General features: G+C 43.0%; 1 protein-coding gene across 3 annotated transcripts in view; it reads right to left on the reverse strand.

Annotated features, from left to right (window-relative positions):
* Window positions 1-7869: 7869 nt before the first annotated feature.
* EEF2K (eukaryotic elongation factor 2 kinase) overlaps window positions 7870-20403 on the reverse strand; it is a 33587-nt gene continuing 21053 nt past the window's right edge. For 2 of the 3 annotated variants that reach the window (XM_082490562.1, XM_082490561.1), the window contains 10 exons: window positions 19673-19800; window positions 18869-19070; window positions 18522-18589; window positions 17237-17314; window positions 16382-16444; window positions 14984-15118; window positions 13564-13752; window positions 13056-13180; window positions 11479-11657; window positions 7870-10822 (listed from right to left, as the gene is read on the reverse strand). In XM_082490562.1, the coding sequence (XP_082346688.1) occupies window positions 10713-10822; window positions 11479-11657; window positions 13056-13180; window positions 13564-13752; window positions 14984-15118; window positions 16382-16444; window positions 17237-17314; window positions 18522-18589; window positions 18869-19070; window positions 19673-19800 (1277 nt within the window). In that variant the 3' untranslated portion in view covers window positions 7870-10712. The remainder of the gene's footprint in view (window positions 10823-11478; window positions 11658-13055; window positions 13181-13563; window positions 13753-14983; window positions 15119-16381; window positions 16445-17236; window positions 17315-18521; window positions 18590-18868; window positions 19071-19672; window positions 19801-20403) is intronic. The other variant, XM_082490563.1, reaches the window with a different exon arrangement.

The raw sequence follows: 20403 nt of genomic DNA on the forward strand, positions 1-20403 counted from the left end.
AATCAGAAATGTCATGCGAGTCATTACATCTATGCCACGTACCACATGTAGCCTAGAGTATTTGTTCAAGTTAACTTGGTTCCTTTCAGTGGCAGTCCGTTTCATTTGTTTTTCGAAGGAATGTGTGGTTGTATGATCAGGTCCCTAATACTCCACAGTCTTGACCAACTGTCACCAAATTTAAGAGACAAGCAGACAACTCAAAAATAGGCAAATGCTTGTAACTTTTCTGAAAGCCAGCAGTTATGTAAGAAAGACAACACTAAATCAGTGCTCTACAAAAACAGGCCTTTTGTACTTGCATAAAATATATCTTTTATATACTGCGTAACTATAACACACAGGTAGCAGCTGCTTTTCCAGCCAGCACACCTGCAGCACAGTGCTGGTCAGTCAGCACGCGTGAGCTCTGAAACTGCCACTGCAGTCGCCACTGTCACAAGGAGAGTGCCATACGGTCCACTAGCTTCCCTTCTCAGAAAAATTCCTTGAATGCAGATAATGAGAAAGATCCCAGGTAAAGACCTGGGAGAAGAAAAAAAGCCTGCGTAAACCCTGCACTTGGGAGCACACACGTGAACACGCTGAGCTTGATTTTACCTGCCTGACACATTGCAGCCTTGTCTCCTGACCACTGCTCTTCAGACTATATTGCTAAATGAGAGCTTCAAAATACACTCCTCGGCCTCTCTTGGGAGTCCTTTGAAATCACTAGAACAACACATTTTATTCATAACTGCACCAACTCCAAAGAAAATAAGACTCTGATATTAACTGGGGACTCTAGAACAAAGATTCCTCTTGTTCAATCCAGTGCTGGAGTCACTGTCATGCCTGGTTCAGACCTTTAAATAAAAAATGATCCCTCAGCTAAAGCAACAATAGTTTTTCCCAGCTGAAATAAAACAAAAGGATGTACAAATTATTTGGGATGCCATTGCAACAATGTTAATTAGTCCAGATCATTTAAGACACCGTTATTCAGCCAGTACTAGTCAAGGTAGGCACAAACCCATAAGACCTCTCACAAACTGACCAAGGAAAGTTTTAACAACAAAGATGATCAGGCAAAGAAATAAGATCTATGTTCAGGAACTCTCCTTCACGGTCTTCTACTCCTTGACACCAGCTAGCTTCTTTGCTGGACCTCCTATGGAGGAAGAAAAAGAGGCAGTATCCAGGATCAGCTGGCAACAGAGAGGCTGTGAGAGAAGGAAGCCAGCATCCATGTTGCATCCAAGACGGCGGCATTTTTTTTCAAATACACAAGCCACCACGCATTTTAAGCAGCTCAGTGTATTTCAACAGACATACAGGCTTCTCAAAACATCGCATTAATATACACATAGTTATCTGAGAAACCTTTCAGAGAAGCTGGATAGGCAATCTAGATGTGAGCGTTATTAACGTCACTACACAGGCAAATTTGCCTTCGGGAAACACCTCTGGTTTATTTACACTGTTTCCGCCATTCCACCTAGAAATATGATCCTATATTTTTCACTTACAGGTTCTCCACTACCAAAAAAGTACCCCTGCACTGAAATGGAATTTTCCATTTCTTTATGCACCAGCATATCCCTGGTTCTTCCCACCATACATTTATATTTGAAAATTTCCCACTTAATATTTCAGATTCATATTTGAGATATTTTTGTAGAAATACAAAACCTTCACAGCAAAAAACTAGTGTCTTTACTGCAGACTGGGGCTGTTGCTGCTCAACTGTATGTGACGTGACTGATATCAGAGTATTTTCTGCAATCAGGCACTCAGTTTTTCCCAGAAGTACATGCATGAATATGTTGTTTTAAAGAAATGAGATTTGTCAGTTCCAATTTTGCTTTCCCCACTCGTGTCCCCTGGGTGGCCTGATACAGCAGGCTCACGCAGAGCCAGTCTCATAGCTCTGCACAAAATGGAACAACTGCAGTTTTCATTCAGAACAGAGCTGATGACAGGAGGATGCCCAAGATGTGCAAGGACACGCGGTAACACCCAGAAGGTGGGAGACTTGGGTCAAAGCCCTCCTTCCTCACCCCCCTGAGAGGGCTGGGAACCACCCTTCCTGAGTGCCAAGTACGCGATAGTTTGTTCTTTCTCTCTCTCCTGAGAAAGTTATTCCGCTTTCCAGAAGAGAAATTAAGATTCCCTGGGCTAAGGAGAGAAACAGAAACTTAGCCTGAAGGACCCGGTCTCTGGTCCCTCATCTAACACTGCTTACACAATTATACACGAAATCTATTTGTGAATCCAGCTGTGAATACTCAAGGAAAATGTTGTGTTACAGAGACTACATTTTTTTTCTTATTCATTTAAGGATAAAGAATGACTACAGTTCCTTTTATTGGAGTATCAGAATGACAAGTGTATAAATAGGAAGTAGTGTGTCCCAGCACAATTTATAATACTCATGCAACTTGAAGGAATCTTCTGAATCAGAATGAAGTTTCTACTGAAGGCAGGCAGATGCAATTCTATGTTTACAGTATATAAACACACACATATATGGTGATGTTTGTTTCTGCATTTGTCTCATATATATATGACACCACAAGAGTGGTGATACTAGGAGATAGCAAACACAGTCAGCATTTTCAAATTTCCTTTTGGGGGAACTGTTGTATTTTAAAAGGGACTTTCCTTTAAGGTGCAAATCAAAATACAATGCAAGTTATTAGTATGAATCATTGAACTTTAGAACAGCTTGCAGCAGGGCAAAAGATATAAATCTTCTAATTTCTCCTGCAATGTAACCAACACTAGGACCAATGAAACCGCTCATTAGCTGCCCGTAACACCATCAATTTAGAACCAATGACGAAAAATATCGTGGTTAAAGAACTGTAAAAATCACTCATGAAGCAACTGAATCCTACCTCTAAGTCTGTGCTTAGAGGGGCATTTGGGTTTTAGAGCTATCTTTTTTAATTTTTATTACCAAAAACTTTAATATAACTCTAAGAAGGAAAATTGCAAATCTGCATGTCATCTGACACAGACTTTTAGTGAAGCCTGCAAGAAATGCTCCAACATTCCATTGATACCTAAATTTGTCAGTAAAAATGGACCCCTGACGTGCCAACACCAAAACTTGAAATATTCTTCATATATAATTATTCAGTGCAGGAAAGACCAGGAGCTCCTGCCACACCAGCGCTTTAAAGTACAGATAACGAACCATCAAAGTAGGAAAAGTGCTGTCTCCTGAATCACTACCATAATTTCTGCTGGCACCTGGGCGTTCTTCTGCAGGGGGTCTCTCGGTCCAGCCCTGGCAGCGACCCTCTAGCTCAGGGTGGCCCGTAGCATACAGTAAAATGCAAAGCGCAAAAAAAGCTGAAGCACCTTCCAAACATTTATAACTACAGTTTTGACACAACTATGGGCACAAGTTAGAACATAGGAAGTTCCGTTCAAATACACGGAAAAACTTCTTTACGGTGAGGGTGACAGAGCACCGGCACAGGCTGCCCAGGTGGGTTGTGGAGTCCCCTTCCCTGGAGATTTTCAAGCCCCGCCTGGATGCAGTCCTGAGTAATGTGCTCTGGGCAGTCCTGCTTTAGCAGGGGAGTGGGGCTGGATGGTCTCTAGAGGTCCCTTCCAATTCTGAAACTCCGTGATTCCCTGATTTGCTTAATTTTTTCCTTGTTTTGCTCGTCTGCAAGCAGCTTTGCACAGTCATCTTCTGGTAGTGAAGCCAAAGAGAGCCGCTCTGCACCAGGCCCTCTCTTTGGAGGTGATGTCACTGAAGCACATCTTCAGGATTTAAGAGACTGTGCATTAAGCACGAATCTTTCTTTAACACCTCAACGTTTATGTAGCAGCGAAGTGCTAGGCCTGTTCTGCCAGGCGCAGGGATTTAGCTGCTCACTGCTGTGACAGCTCTCGCAGGGGCAGCCCTGCACCCTGGCAGGTCGGGGGGCCGAGCCCCATCTTCCAGGCGGGCAGCGCTCCGCCGTGGGCCGGGCGCGCCCCAACGCTGGCAAACAGCTTCGTCATTTCTGGCAACTGGCGAGCCTGCTCTCTCCTGACACAGCAGCCTGGCAGCAGAGGCGGAGCGCGGGGAAGGGGCACCCGAGGAGGGAGGCCACGGCCGACCGGCCAAACCCGCACGGAAGGGGCGGGCGAAGCAGGCCCGCGCCGGAGCAGGAGGGACCGGGCGCCTCGCGCCCGGCGGGGCACGGCTGTGCCACGGTCCCTGCGCAGCCGATGCTCAGGCAGCGGCAGCCAGCTGCGGTTTTTGGCGTGAGCAGCGCCCTTGCAGGGCGGGAGGCGCAGAGCTGCTAGCCCTGGGGGCAAAGGCCCCGGGCTGGCCGGTGCCGCCGCTTTACAGCCCCGGGAGGGCGGGCCGGCACTCGCCGGCGCGCCGGTGAGGGGAGCCGAGGGCCCGCGGCCTGCGACCGGACCCCCGCCCGCTCTCTTCGAGAGCCTCGCCACGGCGGCACCGACCCGCGCCGATTCTTGTCAGGACCCCGCACGGACGGACGCGGCCCCGCACCCCCGGGACTCGCCGCGGTGTCACGTCCTCAGAGGGTCTCGTCTGCGCCGCCCTCACCGAACGAGCAAAGCCCGCCTCAGCCCAGGCCGCGCTCCTCCCCTCCCCCCCCCCCCCCGCCGCCCGCAGCGCCCCCGCCGCCCGCGCGGGAGGGACAAAAGTGGCGCCGCCACCCCCTACCTGGCGGAGGGCCGGCGCGGGCAGCGGGGCCGCCGGCTCCCCGGTGGCGGTGCGCGGCGCGGCGGGCGGCGCTCAGGCAGCGGCCATGTTGGCGTCACTCCGGCCGGCACGTGGGGACGCGGCCCTCCTCCTACCCACAATGCTCTCCCGGCGGCTGAGCCGCACGGCCGCCAGGGGGCGCCGCAGCGGCAGGAAAAAAATTCTTTTACTGGCAGCGGTGGGATTCGAACCCACGCCCCCGGAGAGACTGGAGCCTTAATCCAGCGCCTTAGACCGCTCGGCCACGCTACCGTCTTGAGAACTGCCCCTTCGCCTCAAGTTTGAGTGCAGATCCGGCGTTTCTCCGCCCTCTTTCCTCACCCCCATCTCCAAGCCCCGCTCCCAGCAACCGCTCTCATCGCGCGCCTTCCGCCTGAAAAATAAAACTCTGTGGGTTTTTAATCCCCGTCTCCTCGCAGGTGCGGTGGCAGCGGTGCAACGGAGCCTGGGACGCACAGGGAGGGCGTTGCGGGGGCATCACCTGCACGCCCCCTCCAAACCCCGAAAAAAATAAATCTAAAAATGATGCATTTTAATTTTCTGCTGCAAAGCTATCTCTCACCGAATTTGCAAAAAGAAAAGCCAGCGGACTTTGTGTTTGGGGGGTTGTTTCTATGCTTGCGGCACAGGGACCTGCAGAGGCAGCAGGAGTCAGCACAATCCCTGTGAAAAGGGGTAGTGGCACAACTTAACTGTCTGCTGTCCCATGAAGATGCCCTTGGGACCCTCTGTCCACATTTTGCCGGAAAGTCTGGTAAATGTTCTTGGTGAATTAGTGTTACTCCCACCCCTTAATTTGAGCTGAAGGGTTGTATTTGGAGAAAAATTCCAGCTTCTCTAGGGCAAGCCCACAAAGTCTTAATGCAGCTTGATTTACTTCTGTAGTTGCAGCAGTTCATTTAAACCAGACAGACAATAAACCTGCTGGACCCCTCCTGAGCCCCCATCCACCCACCGCCTGTCCCCGCGGTGCGGACCCCTTCCCCCGGAGCCGCTGGATGCCACACGCCAAGCGGCTGCAGCTTGACACAGTCCTGCTAAAAATCTCATTCACTGCCTACAAGTACTGAGGAGTAACAGCACACACACGTAAGTGTGAATGGGAGCCGCCTTCACCACTGCTGCAGTTTCACACCCTCAGTTCACCCTTTCAAAAGGATGCGGGCTAATTTTTTTGAGAAGAGCAGGAGCTGATGCTCCTCTGGCGGCCCTGGCTTTGCAGAAAAGCAGGCGAGAAGGCAGGCAGACCTCAACTGGCTTCACACAGCAAGTCACCTGTAATCTGGTCAGGCAGAAAAGTTTAGGAAGCGAGTCCAATTTAGCCATCTCCAAGCTCTGGTCCAGCAGCAGACACGGCACCGTCCACAGCACTGTGGGGTGCGGGGGATGTGGTATGCGAGAGGCCACACGGGAGCACATGGCACAGGTGGTTTTCTCTTTGCAAGGGCTGTGTGGGGCACAGGTCCTGCTGCCCCAGCAGCGAGAGGCACCCGTGCCTCCCAGAGACACGATTTTCTGCCCTGCCATGGGTGAGCTCAGCCCCCGTCCCCGGAACGTTTGAGGGCCTGGCCACAGAGTCGCTCCTGCCGAGGCCGCAGGAAGCCTGCGCACCCGACTGCTCACGTCAGCCATGTCTGACACTGACAGGGGGAGAGTGCAGGCCACCCCTCGGGGCTGGCAGCTGCTTTACCAGGTTTCTCATTTTACCAGTGCGAGGTAAAATCACGATTACGGGACTTTTTCCAGATTAAAAGAATGAACTTACAGAACTCAAAGAGTAACACAAGCTACCAGCCTCATTACATTGCTTTCCTGGCACAGAGAAGAGCCAGGGCCCAACACCGGTACGGACCACGTGCAGGCTACGGACCAGGCCTGATGGTTACAAACCTGCAAGCTGTCCCTGGCAGTGGGAGGCACAGGCGAGAGGCCCCTGAACTTCAACCCGAAAACAGCCTGACTCACCACCAGCAGCGCTGCCCCTGAATCCAACCTGAGGCTCAAGCGAAATCCTGCCTTTTAACATTCAGATGAGAAGTCCTGAGCTGGCACACCTAACCTACACCTGCGTCTGTCAACAGCCACTCTACTCTCAGAAGTGAAAATACACCTGTGGGGGAGACAGTGAGATTCAAATCAGTCCCACAGGCCAGTAATTAAGAAACCGGCAACATTCTTATTTACAATCTATAAGCTGTAAGCATTGGATGTCTCCGTGCTTTGTGATGGATGCTATCCCCAATTCCTTTGTACACTTGCCAAAACACCAGCTCTCAGTGACAGCAGCTATAGCTGAAGATGAGACTTGCAATGCCAAATTTCACCACTTTTCATCTTAGTGACACTACGGTGGAGTAAAGAGGCTCTGCTGTGTTTTTTTTGTTAGGAGATTCTGCCATTTCAAAGTGCCTTTCCTAGAGAACAACTTCATAATGTTTAAACTATATGATATATTATACCTGTCTAAATAAAGCAATAAAAAAGCAAGAGCTCCGCTTTTAACAGTTAAAAAGAAGGGCTAATATCAGACAGTTTACTCTTGAACAGAAAGGGGAATAAATCATCCTGAAGATGACAGTGTATCATTAGATGTTGTAGCCATTACAAAAAACTCTCCCACCTCAAATCACAGAGGCAAAGTATTTCCATCCCGTTCTCAGGAATAAGCAAAGACGGAAGGCATAAGGATGCCTCTGTAGCAGTCCCGCAAATGCACGCTCCAGTCCTTACACCTTATTACATACTAGTTACAGACACTGCATGTGTAATTGAATGCAAATAAAACAGCACATCAACCATTTAATTTTGTTGAGGAAAACACAGATTTTCTTGGTACACATCTAGGTACTTCCTCCCAGGTAGTTACTTCTGACTGTTGAAAGTGAATTTCTGGAAGCTTGCAATAGTAGGGTTGAACTTCAGCAAATTACAAACAAAAAAACAAAAGCAAACCCCCACATACAATGACTAAAACTCTACTGAGAAAAGTGACAAAAAGAACAACTTTATTGACCAGCCAGAACGAAACCAGACAAAGTGGATGGGAGGACTAAGTGACGCAGGCAATCAGTATTTGCATGTCTGAAGGCTTCCATCTCGCTGTCTTTACCCGAGCAATATTCCCACTGACATCTGGAAACACTGAACCCCGGTAAGTTCTGCCAGGCTGAGCCTCAGATTTATTTTCACATTTTAAAAAAATACAGATTTTTATTTATTCATTGTGAATAGATTAAAAATACAGCATATAACAATATCATTCCAAAAGTCTGTCAAATATATATTTTTCTCTTCAAAAGAATGTCACAGAATAAATTGTGAATATTTCTGTAAACAATTTCAATTTTCGAATTATTGACAGTCCTATTTATTGTATAGCTAAATAATATGATAGCACCCTCAGACAGAAGGTAGTCTGCATCACTGAAAAAGTAGTATTTGCAAACAAAGTATTAATCATAATTTTTTCACAGAGCTGTGTGCACATTTACATACCGGGTCTACAGAGAACTGTCAGCAACTTTAGCAACTAATGGATTTAGCAAATTAAACTACACCAAAAAGTGTCAATAATTATACTCTATGTCCCTTACTTGCACATTTTGGACAGGCCCATTCAATCTCTTCTCCTCCCTACGTGCTTGGTGGTGGTGTTACACATGCTTCCTTCTCAAGGAAGATCTCAAAGGCTTGGCATCAACACTTTGTGAGGAAAACAAATCCTTTTGTCTGAATTTGTTATAGTGCCTACAAGGTATAGGTTCTGCACAAAACACTGACTATTCAGCAGTCTTCAGAGGCGAATGGCACATTACCTTTTCATTGAGAGCTGCTATTTTAAGCTACAAACTGAAAGAGAAAAAAGGCCACATCCCAAAGAAGCTTTAGGCACCTAAAGCAGAACTTTGCATAAGCACTTAAAACATCCATCTGATTTGTGATCCCTACAAACCCTGGTTCTATTTCAGCATATTAGGCCCCAAAAATATTAGGTCCAAAAATTTGTCTATTTTAGTACCTAGCTTAATCTGTACCTAAACCCAACTGAGATGTAGGAATCAGACATTCCTCCATAGGTGGAGAGCTTCACCTTCACTCTCAAAACAAAACAAGAAACAAAATAAAAACAGCCCATGAGCACCACTTTCCCGCACCCTGTGCATTATCCAGCAAGAAGATGTGGCCATGTGTTCCAAAGCTATTCACAGCCACAACTGCCTGGTGGTTACAGCACCCACCCAAAAGTATGACATCCAAGGACAACTCTTCCTTCTCTCCTTAAAAAGGATTCAAATCTTCCCATCTCACTTCCTTAACCATCAGGATATTACCTCTTTCAGACAGTGTCAGTTGTTACTAACATCATGCTTGGATACTGTTTAAACAATAATTCAAGATCCACTTGCCAGAGAGTAGACAGGGAGCACAACTTTGGAGCTCAGTGACGGGCACTCACGCAGGAAAGGAAGAACTGATTTCTGTTCCTTGAACAGTTTTGACATTTTACAATAAATTAATATTACTTGCCTATGCATGCAAGAAGTCCCAACAAAATCAACTACATCATCTAGCAGCCTCCTTATTTTAAGCATGCTCTTAAAAGCTTGGCTAAAGTGAGGCTGGTGAGCGTTATATGTCAATTCAGCACTTCATAGGGGCTGCCCCTTACATCAATTTATACCCTCAGGAGACTGTAAGGCCAAAAAGACAAAGAGCTTCCATCTTCATCTCCTGCAAAATGACTGTCAACCACAACCAAGAAATAAGAACAGCTTCTGCACTATCCGTATAGATGGCACAGCAGCTTTGGAGTAAAATACCGAATTTGGAAGAAACTTATCCCTACGCAATAATTCAACCACCACCATGTATTTGTCCTCCCATTAGGATTATGCAAACAGGACACAGACATTCAAGTGTTTGAGGATAATATCGTTTTCTCCTTTTACTCAGCAATTTTCTCTAACTGATATTTGAAACCATCTGCAGATAAAACATTATTTTAAAAGCTATTTAAACCAGATAAATTATTTTCTTTGCATAGAAATAGATGAATCAACATCCTCTAACCTTTTCAAACGTCCCTCTGGAAATGGTGGAAAACGTATTCTCATTTTAAGTGAGATGATCTAGCTTCACTGAGAATTGAGATGTCACTGTAAAAATAACTTCATATTACCCATATATTACAGATCTTGCTACTGTACATCATTGGACAAACATCATGTAAGATCGGTAGAATTTTATACAACTAGGTTATTATATGGTCAAAAATGTGAAAATGAGAGAGAGGTAGCTGGATGCCTCACCTCATCAGGAACTTCAGTGATTTTCTGATGGTAAAATATGCAATGTTGGTAATGAATAAAATATATTCCACCCTGAATATCCTCACTGCCAATTTGAAGCATCGTCCCCATCCCCCTCAAACTACAAGGACTCTATCTAGAATTTGTTTGAGAAGAATAACAAAAGTGCCCAATGACACTAGCTTAATAGAATGGGACTACTCATTAAAATGAGTAGCTGCATGTTAAAATTGCAAATTTACATTTACATGCAAATTTAGTGAGAGACACCAAACATGATGAAGAAATGCTGAGAATTTAGGAAAATGTTTTTCTGTACGTAGGGAGAAGAAAAATGTAAACACACTGATCATTTGCTGTGTAAAAACCAGGACATGTGAAACCTAAACAGACACCAGCTTCATTTTTCATCAAAAATACTAGGCCCCTCAGTTGTAATAGTTAAAAAAAATACAAAAGGTCAAGTGTGTCTGTATTACAGCTTTAAAACATGAGCAGAAGTACGCTATGACACCCTATATACCACTTACATTTGGATTTCCCCCCTCAAAAGAAAAAAAAGAAAAAGAAAACTAAAACACAAAAAAAGAAACGGGTAACGCCACATAAAAATACGTCTTTTTAGCTGCAAACGCAGCAAGTCTATTAAAAATATATATATATACAAGAACTGATTAATTGTGGTGTCATTCTTCCATCATTGCCCAAGCCTCTTCTGCTTTTTGGTAGTACTGATTTGCAAGTCTGCCTTTCATGGCTTCCATTGCTGCTTCTGCGGCTTCTGTGTACAGCTCACCTAGAGGAGGAAATAATATCAGTTATGTTGACAGGGTAAAGAAAAAAAACCAGAATCCTGAAGCAATCAAAGGACAAAAAGAGAAACAGAGGTCAAACTACAGGGCTGGATGTATGGGCGTATTTTAACAGCATCAGCAGAGTTACATCAGCTGGGGATCTGGCTTCTGCTCTTCAAGTTGAAAGTTATACGACTGGCTGCTGAAGGCTTTTCAATGTACTCGGAAGGACTGGAAATATCTCCAGCCTGTAGGAACCCCCAGGACACCTGTAAGACGGAGACGCCTGCCATGCAGACCACACAGCTAAGACAACGTTGTGTAGGGCCGGGGAGTCATGGGTGTCACTCAAAATACAAGCCGCAACCTGCAGTTCATCGGCCTCATGGGGAGAGAAGGTTGCTTGGTAGTGACTCAGTGTGTCACAGGATCGGACCAGGCACCACCTGCTCCCCTGTCATCGGCAAGATTTCTTATTTCACTGTTTTCAGCCTTGTATCACCCAGCACCATGATAGCTTCATCCACAAACCTGAGGCTACTGACCCTCTGTATGTTTTATAACAGCTGAAGCAGGAAATGTATTTCCGGGGTACATGTTGGGGAAAAAGGGAAGGAAAAGCAGGATTACTGATTACGGAAACTAAATGAGGCCTCACCTGATCTCTGCGGATCCTTATTCAGGTGGAACCCTCCTGTCATTAACATCTCTGCTTCCCTGGCCAGGAGCAGATACCGGGGCTCATCCTGAGTGCCATCATATTCACCTCCCTCATCATAATCGGTCATGTTCAGTGCAGCATTGTACCAGTACAGTGCCTCCTTCCAATCCTGTAGTCTGAAGTGAAAAATAATTTTTGAAGATGGTTACAACAGGAAACAAATGTACGTTGCATTGGAGAGTCAGAATTCAATTTGGCACAAGCTTCTCAGAGCCTTGATGCTTTCCAAAAACCAAATGTTCTCATGCAGGCTCACTAACTCTGCACTGCAGCATCAGGTCACTGTACAAATGAGGCTGGGACCACTTTATGCAGTAATTACAGAGGAGAAAGTATCAGTCTGAAGTGTCTTTTTGAACTCCAGAGTCTGAGCTTTCATTACTAGTTGTACGGCTTTGGTCCAGCATTTATATTTGTAAAGATAACCTATTTAGAAATATTCTGAAGTTGCAGAGAGTCTTGTTTCATAAATACTTTAAACCCAGCGATTTTCATATTGAGAACGCTCAGTGCACTTCAATGAGAAGTTTAGTGTTACCATTGCCAAGAGTATCACTGTTGTGCAGAACAGAAAAATCATGTAAGTAACAAAGACATGCTACAATACAAAAGCAGAAGAATCACTATCATCTTATTTGATACTTAAGGAAATTAGTATTTGTCCACTTTTAAAAACTCATCTAAAATGCTAAAAAAAAAAAATTAAACCAAACCAATATACTGTGTAGCCTTTTAGCAAATCACAATCTATTTCTTCGTCACAATGCTGCTCCTACACCTCCTACCAAAATAGGAGTGCTGGCCAAACTAAGAGAGACTTACTGAGGTAAAAGCATTTTTAAACTTCTTAAAACTATCCTTAATGAAAAGTAACATCCTCAGCATTAAGATTACGTTCCTGAGAAATTTCCATTCCTACTTATCATGAGAAGCAATAAAGGCTACAACTGTGACAAATACTTCGTTCACCTGACTGCATCTTGTCTATAGTCACTTTACAACTTCACCTAATTCTAGTGTTCTACAGCTTCTTTCACAGCTTAATTAAGAAGTGCTTTTAAAAAATTACTAAGAAGGAGGCATGGCAGTTGTAAACGCTTTTCACTTACTTTTGGGTACTACATCTCCAAAAGATCTCTTGTGTTCATTTTTTGGCACTGATCCCAGGGTTTTCCAGTATGCAACTCCCAGTGAAGTCAAGGGGAGTTTTATCACCAGCTTCAGAGCAAAAATATTTGGCATAGGGCAACCTTGGTATGAGGGCTAAACTCAAACACACAGGTGGATCCAACACATGTGCAGGTGTCCAACAGCGGAAATTATTTCTGATACCATGGCCTAATTCTTGCTTTTATTCACACCTGGGTAAGTTTGAAGTAACTCCGAAACATTACTTCATTGCATTAATGACATAGCAGCTCTTTATGCGAATGAAAGACATGCATCAAGTGTTTCCTCCCCCTCTTCCCCTCCTGGAGTACCACCAAGTTAAGTTACTCAGTCATGCACAGTACCTGTCTGAACCAAGATTTACACCTGTATCATACGCTCTTGCTACCAGAATCATGGAAGGCCGGTCTCCAGCTTCTGCTGCTCTCAGCAAGTAATCAAATCCTTTGTTTCTGTTCTCCTTTGTGTCCTAGTAAAACAAACAAAACCTCTAAAATGCATGTTTCTAAGTAGAACCATCCCTTTCTTCCTCTAACACTAAATGCAGTTTGTCCAAGTCAGTAATGGCTGCAAGTAAGTCTGAGAAACAGGCTCAGCCACAAAAAACTAAGCAGCTGAATAGTAAGTATCACTTCAAAAAGTTCCCAAAGACATGCATTAATTTGCTGTCAAAACTAGGAACAGGCAGCATTTTTTGCTGCTTTGTCCAAGTCCTGAATTACAAAGTTATCTATTTTCTCTGAAGAGGCTACAGAACGTCTAACTATGGTTATTGTTTTATCTTAATTTCCTGCTTTTTTACAATGGACCGCAATTCTGCATTTTGGCATTTTCTTTGATACTTCCGTTTACCTTCAGAGTGACCTCAGAAAGAATGTGATGTGGCAGCTGAGAGCACATGAGTCCTAACCCAACGATGGCTTCCAGCTCCCCACAGTCCGCAGCATGCTCCAGGTGAAACAGGGCTGACTCCCGATCCCATTCCTTGTCTTTCTCACAGAAACGCCCAGCTTCATGATAGCGAACCATGGCCAAATGAACCTAAAACACAGTTGTACAGGAAAGAGACACAAGTATTAAATATAGATCTGATTCTTCAAAACCCCTGTGTCCATACGTTACTTAGGCACAAAAGCACCTCTCTGAGGTGACTACTTAAAGCTAATTCTGTACCTCTGTGACTGAGTGGAGGACTAGTTTGATAACACAAGGACTCGGAGCCTGACTTGTGCCTGAACAGATTAAACAGGCAAAAAGCAATGATTATAGGCAGGCCAGCTGCCTCTCCAGTTCTGTAAGCTTAGACACATACAGCTTTATAAACTTGACTACTAGAGGCAAAAGACCTAATTCAACAAGACAGTAGCTGCCACAACATCTTCCCACATCAGGGTGCCCTAAGCAGTATCACAGCAGGTTACCACACCAGGGCACCAGGTCTTAGGGCATGTCCCAGCATATCTGCTAGGGCCTTGGAGACCTTCAGGAGGGAGTTGTAGTTAAAAGCACCCAGCCTGCAACTGTCTAACTTGCCAGCCAGCAAGGCAAATGGCAAATGGCAGTGACCATGGGTCACAGACTTTTATGTACCACAAGGACCCTCACACAAAGGAATTAACCTGAGGCACACAGAAGGTTATCCAGCGTAAAATTCTCATACCATTGAAGCCTTTATTGTCAGTGAGGGCAGAATTTTATTCCAAAGATGTCATGAGATTTTGAGTTGTTTTTTTTTTCACACCACACCCCCCAAGGGAAAGGCAGGTTTCTTCTCAAACCAAAGGGTCTGAGAAAATCTGAGGCTCTCAGGATATTCAGGAAGATCTACATCGTGTGTTCTGAGCGTGGGCTTAAGCCCACACTTAAACCCAAATTTAATTCACATTTGCATTGTCTGGGATAGTCTGGGGTAAGAAGAGTTGGTCCATGCTAGCAGTTTTCAGGAGCACAACCTTGCCTATTTGTGAGGTATGTGGGTCAGGCACACCATCTCTATCCCACTGTATCTTCTTTGTGTGATGCCTCTGGAAAGGCAGATGAACCAACAACAGGGTCCTTCCCAAAGAAGCCCAGATGTTGCAAGTCCAAAGGCAGAGGGAATTCATGGGTTCCTGAGCTTAGATGTCCCTTATAAAATATGATTAGGTGACAAAAAACTATAGACATTTTCAGCTGCACAAATAACTCATGCAGGGAAACAGCTCTATGTAAGTAACAAATACAAGATGGTTCTTTCCAGTTGAAAAGAACAGGATTACTAGACCCGTCCTACCTTCCCAAGCACTGACTTCCCAATTTTCTTTTCAAGTTCTAGTGCATTGAGCCTCTGAATTTCTTGGGCAACACAGGATGGTCTGTGGATGTGGACTCTGGAAGAGTTGTAGAGACTCCATTTCTCCACACTGACCTGAAATAGGGAATATACCATTATTTCTATTCAAAATTAAAATTTCCATATTACTCATATGGATTACCATCCAGAAATCAAAGTTCCATTATTAGTAAACACCTTAATATAAAACATGGTTTTCAAAAGCCATGTTAGTAGCTGAATAAATAGTTATTATTCTTTCTTAGAGAAACAGAGTAAAGCCTTCTGTTTCTAATCCCAACATCAAGTATCTTCCATAAATAACAGCAGCGAAGCAAAGCATTATCTTTAAGTTCTGAATTGGAAAAAATGTACTTATAAAAATAAGCACCTGAATAGTCACACTGAGGTTATCCATGCACAAAAAATAAAATCCATACTTTTCTGGTCAGAATTTCAATTCAAAACATTTTAAATGCTGCTTGCATTCTACCACTCTAGAAAAATGAAAAGTAACAATGCAGAAGATGATAGGCAGATACATGTATTGGTGTTTCTCAGGATGTCCAACACAAACGAGAACAAACAACTTTCCAACGTAAGGAGTGGATGGGAAACAGCAGCCAAAACCAATCCTATAAGAATGAAAGCCATTGGAGGTACGCAGGGGAAACACAACAGGGAAGGCTACTGGCACAGAACTGAAGTCTGTTAAAGCTGTTTCAATTTCCTGAAACAGCAATATATAATCATTAAAAGTCTGAAAGCCTTCTCTAATTAAATAATTAGTTGTTGTCAAAGCTCTGTTTTTAATTTCCTTGTAGAATAGAGTTATTTGTTTAAGTTTACAGCCACAGAAACTAATTATCCCAGAAGCCACGTTTTGTAAAAACATACAAGATCTGGTCTTCCCTAGCTCAGTTAGATACATAGTGGACAGAGCTACTGTCACGTGTTTCAAACGGTGCTTTTTAAAAAATTATCCAACCATGTATAGGACACAATTCAAAAAAATAAAGTGCAGAAAGGAAATACAAACTAGTTAGGCAGAAAAATAATCCATAGAACTGTAATTATATTTTTAAAGTGAGAAAGCTATGCATAATCACTAATTTATGTTAGGGATCAGTTACAGAGGTGACAATTTGTTTATAACATTACTTCTTTAACTGGAAAATAAAAAAAAAAAACAAAAAAGAAAACAAAAAAGAGTGGTAAGTTAATAAACATATTCTGTAGCTGAAAAGGAAGGAAAATTGACATCTGATTTAGTGATGTGAAGTTAGATGGCAGATAAGTGGAACAAAGGACAAGCAGAGTGGCAAACTCGTTGTCTATGAACATTTCTGCTTTATTTACCCTTGCAGAGCTTCCCAAACTGTCTTCATCAGATTCATGTCTTCGGTTGTTGTTTGAATGGCCCTACGTTAATGTAAAGATTTGCATCATTTAATTTGCAACAACTGATGTGTGCCAGTTACCCCTCTAGACTATTCTTATCCTGCAAAATTAATAGTGACAACGACCAAAATAGTTTCCACTGTATTCTTTTGTCTCAGTGATACCACAATATAAAAAGAAACATACTGAAATGGTAAAGAATATGGCACACTCATGCTTTAACCCTGTAAACTGGATATCCCATGACAAATACCTTGTCACTGATAAAAGGAGTGGTATCTTTGGAAGCAGTATTCTCTTTCCTATCTTCTAACTAAATATCTAGTTATGAACTTCAGGTCAAAAAGCATTAATTTAAAAGTCTGTATTTTAAAGGAGTAACCAACTAACCCACAGGAATGCTAAAGATGCATATTATTAACTGACAACAACATTCAGTTCTGTGATATCTTAAGCCATATAAAGTCATAGAAATTAGAGAGTCTAAAAGAGTCTGAAAGTAGATCATATTCATGGATTCCATATGACAAGAAGTTGGCTACCTTTCTCAAATACAATACAGAATACTTTAAAAAAACCCACAGCAATATGCAATCAAATGTGAAGTTTGAAATTAAGCTCCTCATTACAGTCTTTTTCCTGTAAAAGTGTCATTAACATTCCCAAGATGAGTAAGTAATTTTGCAACATGTGGGAATTTCTTTCCAACTGTTTCCTCTGTTTACAAAGTCTAGATCAAGAGGGATCAAAAATAAGATTCTTCTATGGAAACACTTCCAAGTATGAACAGCAGCAACTCTGCTAAATTCTTACCCTCTCTCTATGATCTAGATCTTCTAGCTCACTTCTCTTTTCACTGGGATATCCACTGTCTCCACCATTTTCAAAATCCTACAGAAGGTAAGAACAAAACATCACAACATTAGCACAACCCTTTTGTAAGGATCTTAGCTTGCCTTTTCCCACACATAAAATCTTCTGATGGTTCAATAAAATAAGCTGGATGAATATATTGGATGAAAATCATTGTATACTGTCCTGGATTCAGCTGGGAAAGAATTAATTTTCTTTCTAGTGATTGCTATGAAAGAAATGTCAATAATGTACATTGTTTTAGTTGTTGCTAAGTGCTGTTTGTATTTTGCAACCGGCCTTTTCAGCTTCCCATAGAAGCTCAGAAGGAGTATAGACAGAAGGCTGGAATGGCGAATGGAATGAGATGTCATGCTCAGTATATAAAATGGGGGGGGGGGGGAGCAGTCTGCAATCACTGCTCAGGAAGGTACCAATTCACTGGGTCGTGAGAGTGACTTCTGTCATTATTATTATTGTTATTTTCCTTTTCTGTTATTGTTTCTGTTAAACTGTCTGTATCTCAACCCACCAGTTTTTTTTCATTTCCCTTCCTTTTCTCCCTGTTCTCCCTGCCCTTCTGGGGAACGGGGGAGAACTGCACAAGTGGCTGCATGATCCCAGCTGCTGACTGGGGTTAAACCATAACATATGTTGAGTCACCTCTGACAGACAGAACATACCAGAAGGTAGTGTTCAAGTTTGTGTTCTCGCTTAGATAAATCAAAAAAAAAAAAATAAAAATCAAGGACTCGCATACTTCATCAAACCAAGAGTCCACTTAATACAGTTTTCAGTCTTCAGTGGAAGCCAGCTAAAAGATAAAACGGTAACTGACAGCCCCTGGTGTTGGAAAATTCCCATTGCAAACTTATTGCAGTCTCAGGTGAGGTTTTCTAACATCCCACAGTACCAATATTTGCAGAGACCTAATCAATGTTCTGTTTAGCTTTCGTACCACAGCAGTGACAAAGACACAGGGCAGGCAGGGGAACAGACACACACTTGCGTTATCTGTTAAAATACATTAGATGCAAATAAATTTCTGGGGTGGAAAAAAAATATTTTAAAATAAAATGTTCTTCCTTTATTAGAAACAGCAAATGCATGCAGGTAACGTGACTGCAGCAATGAAAGCAAGCAGAGCACCTTTATGTGCTTTTACTGAACAAAGCCTTCAGGCAGTCCTTTAAAGACACATTCATTAAGGAATTGCAATCTCATATTCTTTCGGAAAGACACTCACCCTTTGGTTATCAAGCTGATCATAGTCTTTGTGAACCAAGTTATCTACTTCATTGAACACAGGCCAATCTAGGAAGAAAAATATTTGCTTCTTATTGTAAGGATAACATGCTTGAAGAGAAAGCTCTAGATACCATCATGTTACCGCATTTTTTTCACAGAAGCATTTGTGCACTAATTCTCTACATAGAAGTAGTTTTAGTTTTATTTCAGCTCAAAGAGGAGTGCTAGAGACAAGTATTCTGGACTAAATACAACACACTGTTGTGTTTAAAACCAACAAAATAAAACAAGTCACTCCTAAACATTCAGGAACCCCCAAGGAAGTTACGTGTGAGGCTCACTCACTGAGCACGTCCATCTTTTGGCTGTGAGGGGTTGCTGAGGAAGGAGAGCAGGGTAGAGAGTCAAATGCCACATCGCTCATGCTTTCATCTCCAGAGTTTTCAGACAGGCGGAAGAGTAGAGGAGGCCGACTACCAGAGACTGTTCTCACCCGGCTGCTGCCACATTTTTCCTCTGTGCCACGGAGAATTGTCTGAGCAGATTCCTTGCAAATTAACAAGAAAGTCCTATGAATAATGCTTCTCTGTATTCGAAGCATACTACATAAGCCAACACGAATGTTTATCAGGAGTCCTTTACAAAAAGGGGGTGTGTGTATAATATGCATACATAACTACTCGCTTTGAAAAGTTCTACAACCCAACAAAATATCAAGTCCTGGCATTGCTACAGTCAGAGAGAGTTCTGTTTAAGACTGAATTTCATTCAAAGTGTTTCATCAAGTCCCAGTCCCACTAATATCAGTTGAAACTGAGATCAGTTAAAGATGAGCAGTTCTATTGTTTTTTCTCCCCAAATTAGGTCTGTGAGAAACGAAACTTGCTAATGAGTTCAGCATTCAAACATATATTTGGTCCTAAGTATACACGTGTTACAAGGTTCCCCATGTATTAAAACTACAGTATTAATTCAGAGACAAGCATGGATAAGTCAGCTTTAAAATGCTGTATTTTAAACTGCAACGTTAGCATTAAGGTGGTTTTATTTGCCATTTAAATAGCATATTTTAGTTTTATTTACAGGGCTTTTAAAACTAGAATAAACCAGCTATACTGCTTAGTTACACTTTTTTCATCAAGCACTTACAAGCAATTTTTTATTACAATCCAAGGCATCTTTCTCTTTGGATGAAAGATCAAATGGTGCAAGCCCCATGCTTTTGCAAATCTTGTTGCAGGAATGAGAATGAAAGAATAAGGCCATACCTCGCACACCTGCAGTATTAAAAAAAAAAAGTGAAAAACTCGAAGTTTTCATGACAGTTTACTTATTAAAAGCTACAAGTCCCAAAGCATTTTCTAAAAGTCAAAAGAGAAAGAATGTGCTTTATAGCACACACAGCTCAACCCACTTCCATTTTATTTTAACACCTGTAAGGGTAACGGCTTTTCAGGAAGACTGCAAAATCTCCAAAAGCAATGTTTGCACAGGATATGATAATAAATTAATTTGGCTGCATCGTTGAGAAATACAACTAAATTTCATTCCACTTACAAAACTTGCTGTGTCCTATGAACAACTTCATGTATGGACACTTGGAGCTTTAAAAATATGCAAGGCTTATCTTTCCACATTCAGCTGTATCCATTCCTACCACGTGGCAAGGAAATTAAAGGCCATCATTATTGCTCTCACATTGTAGGAAGCGACTTCAGTTCATTACTTGTTTGGTTTAAGAGTATGCCAGGAGACATGAACCAAGATCAGCTCTCATTTCAAATCTGCCCACGTTTGATGGCTGCCCTGTTCAGGGACCCCAGCAGTTTACAAGACCCTCAGAAATGTGCCTGCTCACTCAGCTGTGTAGTGGCTACCCA

This window comes from Vanellus vanellus (assembly GCF_965231255.1).
Source record: "Vanellus vanellus genome assembly, chromosome: 14".
Taxonomy (NCBI): Eukaryota; Metazoa; Chordata; class Aves; order Charadriiformes; family Charadriidae; genus Vanellus; species Vanellus vanellus.